At 40.4% G+C, this 13,897-nt stretch overlaps 1 protein-coding gene across 9 annotated transcripts in view; it reads right to left on the minus strand.

The window, feature by feature from the left end:
- Nucleotides 1-12,240, minus strand: part of LOC306852631 (transcription factor 7-like 2) — a 79,570-nt gene extending 67,330 nt beyond the window's left edge. For 4 of the 9 annotated variants that reach the window (XM_079389624.1, XM_079389622.1, XM_079389618.1 and 1 more), the window contains exons 1-3: nucleotides 11,734-12,149; nucleotides 11,535-11,601; nucleotides 11,258-11,382 (exon numbers count right to left, since the gene is read on the minus strand). In XM_079389624.1, the coding sequence (XP_079245750.1) occupies nucleotides 11,258-11,382; nucleotides 11,535-11,601; nucleotides 11,734-11,922 (381 nt within the window). In that variant the 5' untranslated portion in view covers nucleotides 11,923-12,149. Of the gene's footprint in view, nucleotides 1-11,257; nucleotides 11,383-11,534; nucleotides 11,602-11,733 lie in introns of all 9 variants that reach the window. The other 5 variants (XM_079389623.1, XM_079389621.1, XM_079389617.1 and 2 more) reach the window with 2 other exon arrangements.
- Between the last annotated feature and the right edge of the window lie 1,657 nt (nucleotides 12,241-13,897).

Genomic DNA, 13,897 nt, shown 5'->3' on the forward strand with positions numbered 1-13,897 from the left:
CACAGTCCTTAAGAAAGTCAATAAAAATATTTGGAGTCTGTATTCTTGGCTTGCAGCAGGGTCTGATTGCTCACCTGTTGTGTTGCTTGGTGTTAATGTATGTCTGATTGGTGCATGTTCTGGCTGGGCCCCAGGGTGTCGTATTCCATGCTGGGTGGTTAGACTTCGTGCCGCAGATGGGAGCAGCTCCTCGGCCCAACGCTGGAGCAGTAAATCTACATTTAACCATTGGGGTACAAGCCGCACCATAACGTAACACTAACATTTTCCATTTCATAAAACACAACGAGGCGAAGGCAGAATTACATCTTTGCGCTCCCAGACTTATGGTTTTAATTATTGCTTCTAAGCTATCATAAGGCAGGGGGCACAGGGTCATGGCTTAAGACAACAACTCGGTCACAAAATCCAATTATTTTAAGCCCAGCTCAAATTAGTTCATATAGAATGGTTGTTTAAAATACTTGTCCTCTTCTTGGACCTGATAAGACTGGCAGCTTCCCTACAAACCGGAGCAGTTGGGTCTAGAGGCATGTCCGTTGCTGTAAAGTGATCCAAGCAGCACCGACAAAACTTCCAAGCTGTTTGTTGTAATCCTTTCCTGCCTATCGGTCAATAGGCCGCTGCCTGCAGTTGTTCTTGCGTGAAGACGTGGTAGATACCGAGCTGGAAGAAGGCCTCAAGAGTGCTGCAAAGGGGAATTTGAGATTCCAACCACTATGCCTAAAAAGAAGGGGTTCCTGGGATGTGCTCAGTGGGATTAATCATAATTTCTTGTCTGCAGTTGGGAGGAAGCCAGAAATTACTAACGTAGATGCTATTGAAATTAGTTTTTGAAAATAGCCACAGAGCTTCAGGGAACAGCAGTCACGTCCACCAAAGCGGACATTCTGTAATAAGACAGAAGCAACCAAATGACTGTCAACATAAAATTTGCACACACTTAAGTAGCATCAGTAAAATCTTACCACAAAAAGCAACATGAGTGGTTCTCCTCAAGTGTGCAGTTGCACTCCTAGAGTCCTGTCCCAGAGGTGAGTGAGTTGAGTATACAAGTGTGTAAGGCCGCACAGCAGCTGTGAGAACGGCACAGGGCCAGCTGCTTCCCTGCCGGCTCTGATTTCCTGACCTCACAGCCTGAGAAGCACACAGTCAGGTGACCAGATCTAAAACCTTCTTCATGTCCTCAACCACCCAAGCGCAGACTCTTGGGCAAGAGGGCACCCACACACCTTTCTGCTTTCAAAATCTTCCCTTTGCTCTGTGTTGATAAAAGACTTTGGTTAAATCTGCGGTCGAGCTCTGTAAACCGATGCCTTTTTCCTCATAGAGTTCCCCAGGCTGTGACCACCGTGTTTGCATACCACAAATCTTGCGTAACCGTCAAGGGGTTTCTCACCAACAAGACTTTACATTAATGGAGTAGAGGATATTCATCCACTCTAAATCAATAGTGTGTAAGCCAGGCCGATTGACATCCGTCAGGAGAGGAACTCTTGTTTACCCAAGTGAAGTAACAAAAAGAGAAAGTCCCCAGATGGAGGGGCTTTCTGTTTGCTGACCTCAAGGGGAAGACAACAGTCCTCTTCAAAGGGTTGCTCAACACTGTCATGCCCTTCAGAAGGATAATGAGATGGGCGGAAATGGGCATGCAGAGGTGATGGCGAGCCGCCCGTCACAGTGGCCTCAGCTTTGCGTGCCTCAAGTAAATAGCAGTTTCTATACAGTAATTATATCTGCTTCCTCAACCTGTCTTCCTCATACCCTGAGCAATTTAGTTGGTTGACTAGTCATGATTGAAGACTCTGGGGGTGTGTTAGGCCACGTTCGGTGAGCCGCCTTACGGAGCGTGGCCCTCTTCCCGGCTCATTTGAACTGCAATCCTGCTCTTTTGCTCTCAGTGCATCTTTTTGTCATTTGAGAGCTCATGGCCCATTTGTATTATCCACTGAAATGACAGGGGGAGGAGGGGGGTGGGAAAAGGAGGGGCTTCAAGGAGACAGCTCCAACGAAACACCCCCGATAACACACACATGCTTAAACCCACACACACACTCTCTCCTTGACTAATGTGCCACGACACTCGTACATCACCCACAAATTGGCCAAATGAATTAACCACGGCCCCTGGTTAGCATTTCAGGCTTTAAATGGATTTTCCTTCTCCTGGCCTAGCCAATAATTGCATTTATCCATCTTGTTGAAGCACAGTTTACACACTTGCTAACATCATGCCAATCCAGGCTACATTTTCTGCTCCAATGGCAGGAGAGGAGGAGATTTGTCATTGGATCATAACAGGTAATTCAAACAACAATTAGTTCGATGACTCCCCCGTACGTCAATTTCTGGCAGGGTTTGATGGAGGAAGAGGGGTCTTCGGTCGCTACAACCCCCCCTCCCCTCCCCATATCTGCCATCCTGCCTACCGAGATGAATTGAGCTCTGCTGCTTTTTAGTACTACTCATCCACACCACTAGGTGCTAGCAAACAGAATCCCTAGTAAATGGGACCTGCAACTAGCCTACTTTTCACACACATAAACAGATGCACACTCTGTAAGACCGACAAAGCACTTGTGTTGAAGGCTGCTGCAGGGGTCATCTGTGCACTCACAAGTGTTTGAACAGTAGTGCATTAGACACTCCAGGGCCCACAGGACAATTGGGCTATGTAAACACTGTGGGACTTCCTTCCCCATAGACCTTAAGATCTGGGCTTAGAAAACCCACTATACAGACTCCTGCTCAAACATTTCCAGTCTTTGCCTCTCATACCATAAGACAGCACACACAGTTTAGGAACATCATCACATATTGTCATTCAACACAAAGAAACGAACCTGAGAGAAGTCAAGGCCTCCACATCATTGTTGAGTTTCAAGCTTTCACGGTTCTTAACACGGTTCTCAAACGCTGGATCATTTTTCCCTTCAGTGACCTGTAATCTTTCACTTCGATGCCCCATGCTATGACAAAGCAGGCAATTTATCTTTATTGATATTTGAAAAATGCAAAGCGCGACGGCCCATAAAGATACAGGCGCTGTAATGCTGAAGATAAAGAAAAACTGACGGTTCTAAAGGGCATCTAGACAAACGTCACGCCGTCACTGTCGCTTGCCTATTCCATACCAGCCTCGCTTAAACTGATTGCTGGCCAAAGAAAACAGCTCCAGGTCAGGATTAAACTCTCTTTCCTTATAAATCACTCCTACTCATCGCTAAATCTTTCCGTTCAGCAGATAGCTGGTGGAGAGAGATCACTATTCACTATGACTGGCAAGCAGTCATCATCTCTATTTAACTCGGAGGGCTAACACCTCCTCTATGTCAGTGTTCAGATCTTAACACTGTGAAAGGACATTGGTTGCAATCAGAAACCACATCTGCCACCTCTGGCTAACACTGATCAGACTCACGGAGCCCTAGGGGCAGCTGGCCAAAGATACACCTCCATTCAATTACACCCCTCGCTCACAATGCAATTGACAATTCGTTCAGCGAGGGAAGTCAATTCCCTGCATTTTGGAATTGACCGTACTGAGTGTTCACACCATCCTCTAATGAGATGTAGCCAGCGACAGTTGATCCAGGTTAATCCTTAAGGGTGAAGATGTACAAACAAACAAACCAACATTTCCTACGGTCTGCGATAAAAACATTTTATGTGCGCGCTGGAGGTGTAGACAATTCCCTCTAATTTGATGTGAATCTCAATGTGATATTTATCCTCAGACATATCAACAAGACAAAACTGGTATACGGCCATGTGACAAGCACAATGCTAATCAGCTGAAATATTATCTATACTGTTTGACAGCCATTCAGCAGGGTATGGCCAGTAAAACAGCATAATGCAAGGCTCCAAGAACGCCATCGCACACCCATTATTTAACACAGAGGATGGTTATCTTCTGATAGTCGGGAAGATCTGTACCAAAAACCCCCTCAAATACGTGGTTTATAAAGTTCATAAAGCACATATCTCTAATAAAGCATGCAAATATCGGCCTGTTGTACCTCTAATCTTAATATAAACCCCGATTAGTGGATTAATTTCTTTCTACCCTGGTAGAAAATCTCCTTCACCTTTTGTTCAGTTCAGAATGCAGTACCTTTGCTATACAAGCATGCAATAAACTCATTAGCGAACAGACAAGCACACGCGCATCCACACACACGCACACACTCCGGGCCCTGCTCAGAGCTTATCCCTTGGCAATTAAAAGTTTAATTAGAAGATTAAAAATACATGGGCTGAGTTTTATCACCTATTACTTTCTCAATTATGTGCTTTACCCATACAAAACGCTCCCGACATATCTACAGGAATTAATGCAGATTATCGAAGTAAGCAGGATTTCACCTTCTGCAATGCAACATTATAGAATCTCATGTTTGCAATCGGAGCTAGAAGACAAACTTGTCACTGTGACACTGAATTAGCTCACTTCCTTATCAAAGAGAAACATTTCACAAGATAGAATAATAAGCACTGAAGCAAAACAGTGACTGGTCAGGCTTCATCTTTTTTTAGAAGCTTCAATAACATGCCTTAATGAAGATAACTTTGTCCTACTTTCGTGTTTAAAAATAGATGCTGATAGGTTTTTATTTGTTTTTCTGTTAAAGTTCTGTGCAGAAGTTTCACTGAAAATGTACGTCAGTGACAGACTTCCTGTGTGAAGACAGTGATGGTCACTCTATCAGGCTTTTTATCAGGGGAGAATATTTACCACAGTCTGATGTCATTGTGTTTTCTGTCCTAGAGGTCCATCTGACGCATGACAACACCGATCATTATGTTTTAAAGTCTTATAATGAATGATGTACAGTAAAAAGACTTTGTGCTGATGAGCACAAAACACACACATGCTCTTCCACTGGGAACTTTTGCACTTCTATCATTAAGCATACAAGTCAGATGGCAGCTCCAGAGAGCATGTGTGTGCACTTTGGCCTAACTCGAGCACGTTCCAATCCAAACAAAAGCCCAGTGCAACCAAATTCCGCCAGCGTCACCCAAGCCTCTATGCTGGAGAACTTCCAGCCGACATTTTGATGACGAGGCGGGAATCAGGAAGCATTAATAACTTAGCCTTATTCATAAAAGAGGTAAAAAAAAAGGGGGGGGGGGGGCCACACACATGGCCTGTCCATCAAACATGACTATAAACTTGTCACCTCCTCCTTGTCGTTTTTCAGTCCCTGCTGTTTTTTTTTCTTTCCTTCATTTTTTTTCTTAGTAGATAAATGTGAGGCCTGGGGGCTCTATTGTTTGGACATCTAACCAGGAACTGTTGCCACTCTCATTGCCCCCACATTAGCAGCAATTATGCGCCCTATTCAGACTGTCTTTGTGCATCTCCCTCCTCTCCGTCTTCCATCTCCCCCACTATGCCACGGCGGGCAAATCGACCCCGCTTTTTCCCGCTTTTCCTAATCCCCCACTCCAATCCAGAATGCTGCACAAGGTAAATTCCTCTAAAACATTCCTTCAGAGCAAAGCAGATATACAAAAATGTTTTGATTATGAAATCTACAATTTTATATAATATTTACATATAAAATATATATATTTTGAAAATTCAAATTCTATCATATTTTTGCGTAAGCACAATAAAACTACACTATCATACATTCAGCAAAAAAAATGTGTATTTTAAATGTAGTAAATTGTAAATAAACAACAATATTTATTGGCCAAAAATATTATATCTTTGTATGTTTCCCTTTTATATTTTTACAAATAGTCTGCATACAGTGTGACAACATGCCCCACTATTGTCACAAAATATGTTTAATGAAACGCATCTCTTTTTTTCCTGGGCAATAATTGAAATATTCAATAGCTTTTTAAAGCCAGGATTTTATGTGCCAATACAGAAAATGATTTTCAAAAAATATTTCAATAAACCCCTTGCATGCTTACATTTATTTATACATCACATTACAAATCAAGGAGTTTTAAAATATCTGAAATGCATTTATAAAATATTTTGTGATCTAGCGATCTGATTCTTTCTTGAAGACTTTCTGTACTTTACTGTAGATGAATCTAAATCTAAGCAAATATGTGCAAATTTCACAGCTTTGACAAAAAGGAAAACAGTTTGTATCATAACCAAAAAATGCTGGCTCTTTTAACACCTAATTATTTATTAATGTTTATTAAGATTGAAAATTAAATAATCTGCCAAATCATCTAAATATTATGGTAGATGCCAACACAAGAACTTTCATAGATTTCCATTTGGAAATGTTATTAAATTTTTGCACTTCTTGAAATTAATATTAAAGGTCTTCTTAAACGGTCCTTGGCGCAAAAGGCCTCAACACTGGCATTCTGACCCGCATCACACACCCCGTCAGGAAAATCGGCCTGTCGTTTAAGAATTCACACGCAGCTATCATACAGCTGCACAGGCCTGCAGACGGTGCATGTGCACAGAGAGAGAAAGAGTAATTTCATTTCCATGTTTCAGGAGCCTCTCGATGTGTAGGCCAGCAGCAGGACTATATTTAACAGATGACAAAAGTTGCATTCCAGACGTACAGTACGATCCTTGTGTTGATCTTTGTGTATGGAAATAAATGGTGAAGAGGAGAGAGGTGAGGGGTGGGGTCAAACAACACACAGCTGCTAAGCCAATGCAGCTCCATGAGACGCAGAATTTACAACAGCATTTATCTGATTTCCCCATTTATCAGTTACAGGACAGGATTGCGTTTGCAGCTTTAAAAACAAACGCAACGGAAAGAAATCAAGAAAAAGTCAGAAATATAATTCACAACCACGGCAAAATTGAAAAAAAAAAAAATTATATTTCTATTTATCTGCGATACGATTAGGAAATTCTTAACAGTCCACATCAGAACAAGAAACCTTCATTAACTAGTGCAGAACATTGTGTATGCACAACGCTGCCTTTAAAAAACACAATCGTGACACAGAGAGAAAGAGAGAAACAATCAGGGGGAGAAAAAAAAAAAAACACCAGGTTATTTTCACACACGATCATGGAGTGCAGCCTGCCAAAATCATCAACGTTAGACAATTCAGCACAGCAAGTAGAAAAAAAAAAACCTTCTCAGTAAATATTTACAGCACAAATCTTTTCCATTCATTTACCAAGCACTAACAAAACCGTACTGTACTCTTTCACGGCCCACCCCCTCCGACCCCCCCACCCACATCTGCGATTCATTGACTTTACAATTTACCACATGTCGAGATGGGAGAGGTCGGGACTCTATCTGAATCACGACACAAATATGCAAGTGATTTATTGTTTTAAAAACCATGGGCCGATTTAGTGCAACTCCACTCTTCCTGAGCATTACTCCTATTGGCAGACCATGAACAATTACAGTTTGGACTAATTAAGCCCTGAGAATGTGCTGTGCGCCGCTAATGTCTCGCAGGCCCTGCTTTCAGTTTAATGGTGCCAAACTTTGCTCCCCAACTTAACTTGCACAAATCCAAAACAGATTGCACTTTTTTATGAGTGTTTATCAAGCCCCAGCAAACAGAAACCGTTTGTTTTGGGTTTTTTTCTTTTTGTGCGCGTAGGATGGGAGGAGGAGAAAAAAAGACAAGGAGGAGAAGGAAAGAGTGGCAGAGGGAGAGAAAAAGAGAGTCTTGCTTCCGCCATTCTTTGTAAACAATAGTGATTTGCAAAACAAAAGGATGGCAACCTTCTAAATAAACTGGGAGTGTATTTTGTGGAGAGCGGCACAAAACGAGAGCGCGTAGCTCGGTGAACCCCCTGCGGATAGCAATTAGGGGCCATTAACATGTAAAGCCAATTTGATAAGGTATGAGTCTATCCCTGTAAATCCGCATTAAACTATCTTCTGCACCTCACACGACAGGCTATTCAACACACATAATCCATACGATAAAGCATTGTTATTGATGTCTTAGCCTAAAAAGATTCTGCCATGGTTTATTCAAATATGAACATGTAGGGCTACATGAGGGTCGAATGCATCTTTAGCAAGAAATATTAATTACACAAAATCAATTTTGACATTTTTACATCAAATAATACATTAAATTTAAAATATTGGAAAAAAAAAATATTCCAGGTCTCCGCCATGCATCTCCTTCTCTTTGCTTTAAATAGTGCAGAGTGCATTTGGGTGTTGCAAGTTTGTCTTTTTTTTATATTATGTTCCTTTTTTAAACTACACATAATTAGATGTTGAAACCTGAAACCTCTGCCAAAAGTCTGTAGGCCTAAGGAATTATGGGGCCAGGGGTGGCGTCAAATATCTTAACATTCATAAGTCAGAGAGGCAGTAAATAAACCCAGCAGATTTACGGGCATAAAGCCCCCTGCCAGAACTCAGCCGGCCAGACCTCTGCTCTACCTGGCTTTCCCCTCTCTCCACAGACCTGTTGAGGTGCGATTTTAGCCTACAGCCACCCAGTTAACCCAGCACCTTTCCAACCACAACACACACGTAGAGTGTGTCCGCAGCCGTGTGTTCGCCATGCAAACTGCTCTCGATGAAAGGGGGAAGAGTGGCTATTGTCTGCAGAGGATCCAGGCATTGTCAGTAGAACGTCACGGCAAATTGCTAATTGCTACCAAATCATCTTGAAGCTTTTCCGACTGAGGTGGTTGGAAATACAAACTCCCGTTATTACAGCTATCAGAGGTCAGACGAATTAAACTCGCTCTCTCCCTTCAGTCAAACACACACAAGGGGAAAAGCATTTCATCACTATTGCAAGAGCTGACACATGGTCTACGTAAATTAAATTGTCACATCTCTGATATCAACCTTTAGAGAAGCATCCGCCATTACCTAAATGCTTACGGATTAAATAATGCGGCAGTAGCAAATTTATCTTGAAAACAAAATACTGGATCAATAAATCCATAAATGTTCAATAAATACTTACAATAAACACATAAATGCAATACAAATTGAATATATCATCTGCTTGTTTAATACAATTTAGATTAATACAACTAATAAAAAGTTAATCTACAATAAAAAAAAGCCAAGAAATGCTAAAAATCACATCATCGGCATTCGTTAAACAGAGCGACAGCTAATCGATGCTCAGGTGAATTATTTATCCTCTACTTAAGTAATGCGTTTATGAATACAACGGCTTTCAACTTCAAAGCGATGTGGGTCGGACGCCCAGGCAGCTCATAGGTAGCAGACCTCATGGCAAAGAAGCGGGGTGAAGGGCTACAGCACGATGTCAAAGACTGAGATCTGTAGGCCTGGTTACAGTAAGAGATCAAACATTACAACATACAACTATAAAGAAGTTCACTATATCTATGGGTATAATATTTAGGCTAGAGGGTCAGAACAGACCTGGACTGACTCCCACATATAGGGGAGGATATCAAACAATGATCCCATTTCCGTGAGAGATCGCTAAATATAATCTCGGTAGCCAAAAATGAATAAGCCAGCGATTTAGACAGGGCTCCATCCCAGCAGGGAGAGGAACTATCAGACTATGAACTATCAGACTATGGTAACAGCATCTCTGGGATTCTTCACAACCTGCTATACAGAAGACACGCTACATGTCAAATGTTTCCTTCTAATGCACATCTGCAGTAGCCACACTGATGCTTTCAGAATTTGCTGTCCTTTTTATTTATATGTGAATGTTTCTAATGTGCATTTAGATCAGTAAAGAAATGATCAACAAGTGAAGAACAGATTCAGCAAAAAGGTATGTTTTGGGATGCACGCAATATCCACGACAAACACAAACAGCCAGAGATGTTTCTACAAAAATGTCTCACTGATACTAGAAACAGCAGAATGCCTTTAAAATACCTGAAGTTAAATACACAATTTCAGATACATTTCAAAGGTAGTCGTTTACTTAATTTCAGGTTACACCACATGTCACTGTCATAAAGCGTACCTTCACATTTCAGATTAAGCCTCGAGCTGATTATGAAAATCAGAAATGACAGCAAGATCCTCCTGCACAATTTTCCTATCCTTATTATGTTATATCTACAGCAATGGCATTTAAAAATATATAAAATATCAATTGTGAATAAAAAATATTAACCTACTAAATCAACATTAATTATTTCTGGTGCCAGGAAAAGTGCTGGACAAATATGCATAACTATGCATAGCTGATATAAACGATATAATCTGTATTTGCATTGAAATATTAAGCATATATTGTCATTACGTGTTATTCAACATTATGCATGCTCTAAATAGGAAGTCCATCATGCCATGACAAAATGTTAATGTAAACATAAAACATATTATATTTAATGTGCATTTAAATCAAATGTTTATTTAATTTCAAAACAATTCTGACACTAATATTTTACTACACACTGTGTCAAGGCTGGAATGAGCAATATTGTGCTTTCATTCTGACGATCACAAATTCATTGACCGCCTTTCACTAATTACCATAAACATTTCCCATGATGCTCTTAGGCGATAACAATTATGTGCATTGCATTCTTTAAATAACACAAGCAGTATTATGTTAAGCTCGGATAAATTAGCTGAGATAAATGACTAATGTGCAATTTTATGTGGCACACTGTAAAAATGTTTTCATCATCATGTCATAACAGCATCTTTGTTTCCATCCATTTAAACTGTCAAAATAATTCCTGTCATTTCTACTCGATTTTCTTCAGCAGTAATTAAATTCAGAAAAAGCGCAGACTGCAGCCTAACTATAGCACCACTTTGATTTCATTTTAAAATAATATTAATGCTGCAATTATTTAGATTTTTGAGGGTTAAATGCTTTAGAATAACAGAAACGCTTTATTTTTTCACGCGTAAAAATAATAACGATAGTAATAACAACACTATTAATATAAATTCAAACACACACTACTGTAAATTAAACGTCTAGTCTGAAGCAAACGAGCTAATCCACCACAGACGATTCAAATTAATAAAAATGCAAAGGTAAGCTGCCAAGTATGCAAATATAGCCGGGGAAAAATGAGAAGAAAAAATAACAACGGAGTTAAAAGGTGCAGTGGCCGTGTGTTTATGTGGAGCACATTAACGTTATGCGTCCCACTGTAACTTAGTCGCCGCTCGCAGGCAGCGTTCGTTCACAGCGGCAGCGGATCCTCGGGCACGGCATGCCTCTGTACTGCGCGGGGTGGTGAAGTGTGTCAGAAGTTCACGAGCCGACCAAAGCAATCCCTAAACATGGACGTGGTGCTTTAGCTACGTGCATGTGCCTGCAGAAACACGTTAAAAACACTTACTGTGCGCGCGGTGGGTGAGAGCGATCCGTTCGGGAGGTACGGGCTCGTGAGGTCGGGAATCATTATAAATGGATAGCCCGGGTACGGTGGGCTCTTGAACAGCCCTCCATCTTGCCTTTTCGCAGCTAACATGGCGGGGGGGAAAAGAGGAAAACTTTTAGTTTAAGTTACATTCCCAAAAGAAAGAACTTTGTATGTATGTGCAGAACCAAACGGAACCGAGGCACTGTGGTGTTGTCCTCAGCAAAAACATTATTTAGAGAAAACAAGCACTCACCCTCCTCTAAACTTTCTCTTGTTTTGTCTCTGAAACTTTCAGATCTAGGCGGAGGCCGTCTTTCCGCCTTGAAATGCAACGAAACACAGGGAATGCATTGAATAATCACAGCGAGGAGATCGTTAGCTAGTTAGCAGCGTGTTTAAACAAGAAAAGTGCATGTAAAGTTGTGGACAAGTCGCGGTTATTTGTCACTTACCTCGGAATCCGAAGAGCTGTTTTGATTCGTTTCCGACTCGTTTACCAGAGAGGACTTGACATCTGCTAAATCCCTTTCTGCTGAGGAGTTCTCCGAAATCTTTTCCTCCTGCTCGCCTTCGTCTTTGAAGGAAATCATTTCATCGTTCGCACCCAGATCGTCCCCTCCACCGCCGTTCAGCTGCGGCATTTTTCCCGAGGAGCGCTAATTTTGCGGGGGGCCAAAAACACCCAAAAGTTTTTAAACCCTTGATCTTGGTGTGATCCCCGAATCCCGAGTTTTAAGTTTAGGGACTCGCAGTGGCGTTTGGCTGGGTGAGCGTTCAAAACTCAAAAAGAAGAGGGCAATCTTGGCAGAAACAGAAGCCGGAGACGGAGCTGAGGCGCTCGGATTGAGGGAGTTGAAGTTGGTCGGAGTGGTTTTCAGTTCAAAGGCGGCGCTGATTGACAGATAGAGAGGGATGGAAATAGAGAGAGTCTGGATTCGGGATTATTGACAGGGAGAAACACAAGAAAAAAAACTAATGAGATTCAAACAGGGAGGGACTTGAAGTGACGTTTTCATAAATAGAGAGGGGCAGGAAAAAGTACTGGAGGGGGAAAGGGCTTGAACGAGAAAGAGCGAGCGCGCGCGAGAAACACAGAGAGGGAGAGGAAAAGAGCTTTTGGTGAAGAGCAGGACAGTTAAAGAGAGTCGCCCGTTTGCTTTTGTACAGGAATGAATGGAAAAATAGGCGGAAGACACTTGTGCGGTAGTCTGCATGTTTCTGAGCAGCGAAACGGCACACAGCTAGAATCATGTCGGCTTCCTTATTTTCTGCAGTTGTTTTAGGAGGTGTAGGTGGGCTGAAATAACCCCACGCGCTCCAAACATGGACTCAAATGACAATACACCGCTGTAAATCAATCCTATTTTTGAAAACATCACTTCAAAACGAGTTTACTTAAAAAGGCTTAACTTTCAAGGCATTAATGTGACATTGTTTATGTGGTTTTATTGTAGTTTAAAATGTGTAAATCTTATATCCTGAAATGTATTTTTTTTAAATAATTATATCAACATTTTTGCCGTCAAAAAGCGTAACTTCTCACTGCTGCTTGTCACAGAAATTTTAACGCACAAAACCTTTTTTTTTTTTTATCTATAAGGTATAGGCTAATACTATATAGTTAATGCATACATATTTTCCTATAGGAAACTCACATTTACTTACATGTTAATATAAACACATACATGCATATATATATATATATATATATATATATATATATATATATATATATATATTCCTATATATAAACAAAAAAAACGTTTATGTAAAATAAGTGAATAAATTATCATATATATATATACACACACACACACACACTGCAATGTATTTCTAAGTATATTACATTAAAATATATACACAATATGATACAATGAATAAAGGTCGTGTATTATCATATATATATATATATTGTCCTGAGACGGACAGGCTAGAGTGAGTGATGGGCTAATTGGGGCAAGATAACCTGTATTCATTGTGAATAAAGACAAGGGAGGTGGGGGTTGAATATCTTTTCTCTCACATCTCTTCTCTACAAAAATGCAAAAACAAACTTTTTTTATATTTGTTTGTGGGCATATGCTGTTGGTTTGTTCACTTTGGATTTAAATAAAGTGTATGCATACATGAATATATGTACAAATCATATAAAATTATGAAATTAAAACAAACTATAGGCAACTTCCCAAAATTGTGTGAGCTATGAATTATATTCCAAAGACATTCCTGTGCATTCTGATTAGTACTGCCTAATATCATCAGCCTGCTGACTCATAGAATTTTCTCCTTTTAACATATGGTTACTTATTTAATATTTAAATTAGCCATTTTCTTACATCCATTTTAACAGTCAAGGTCACACAAGTATCAGAAGGCTTCATTCATTTCCCTTTACCTGAATTTCACTGGTGGAATTATGCAGAAACAACGTCATTTGAAGGACCTTGCAGTGTTGCCTTTATAATATAATACACTGAAAAAAACAGTATTGTATCATGAATATGAGTATAAAGCATGCCTATACAGTATATTTATTTATTTAGTCATTTAGCAGACGCTTTTATCCAAAGCGACTTACACCGTAAGTATATAATGTTTAAATGTTCAAATTTGTAC

This window comes from Barbus barbus (assembly GCF_936440315.1).
Source record: "Barbus barbus genome assembly, chromosome: 32".
Lineage (NCBI taxonomy): Eukaryota > Metazoa > Chordata > Actinopteri > Cypriniformes > Cyprinidae > Barbus > Barbus barbus.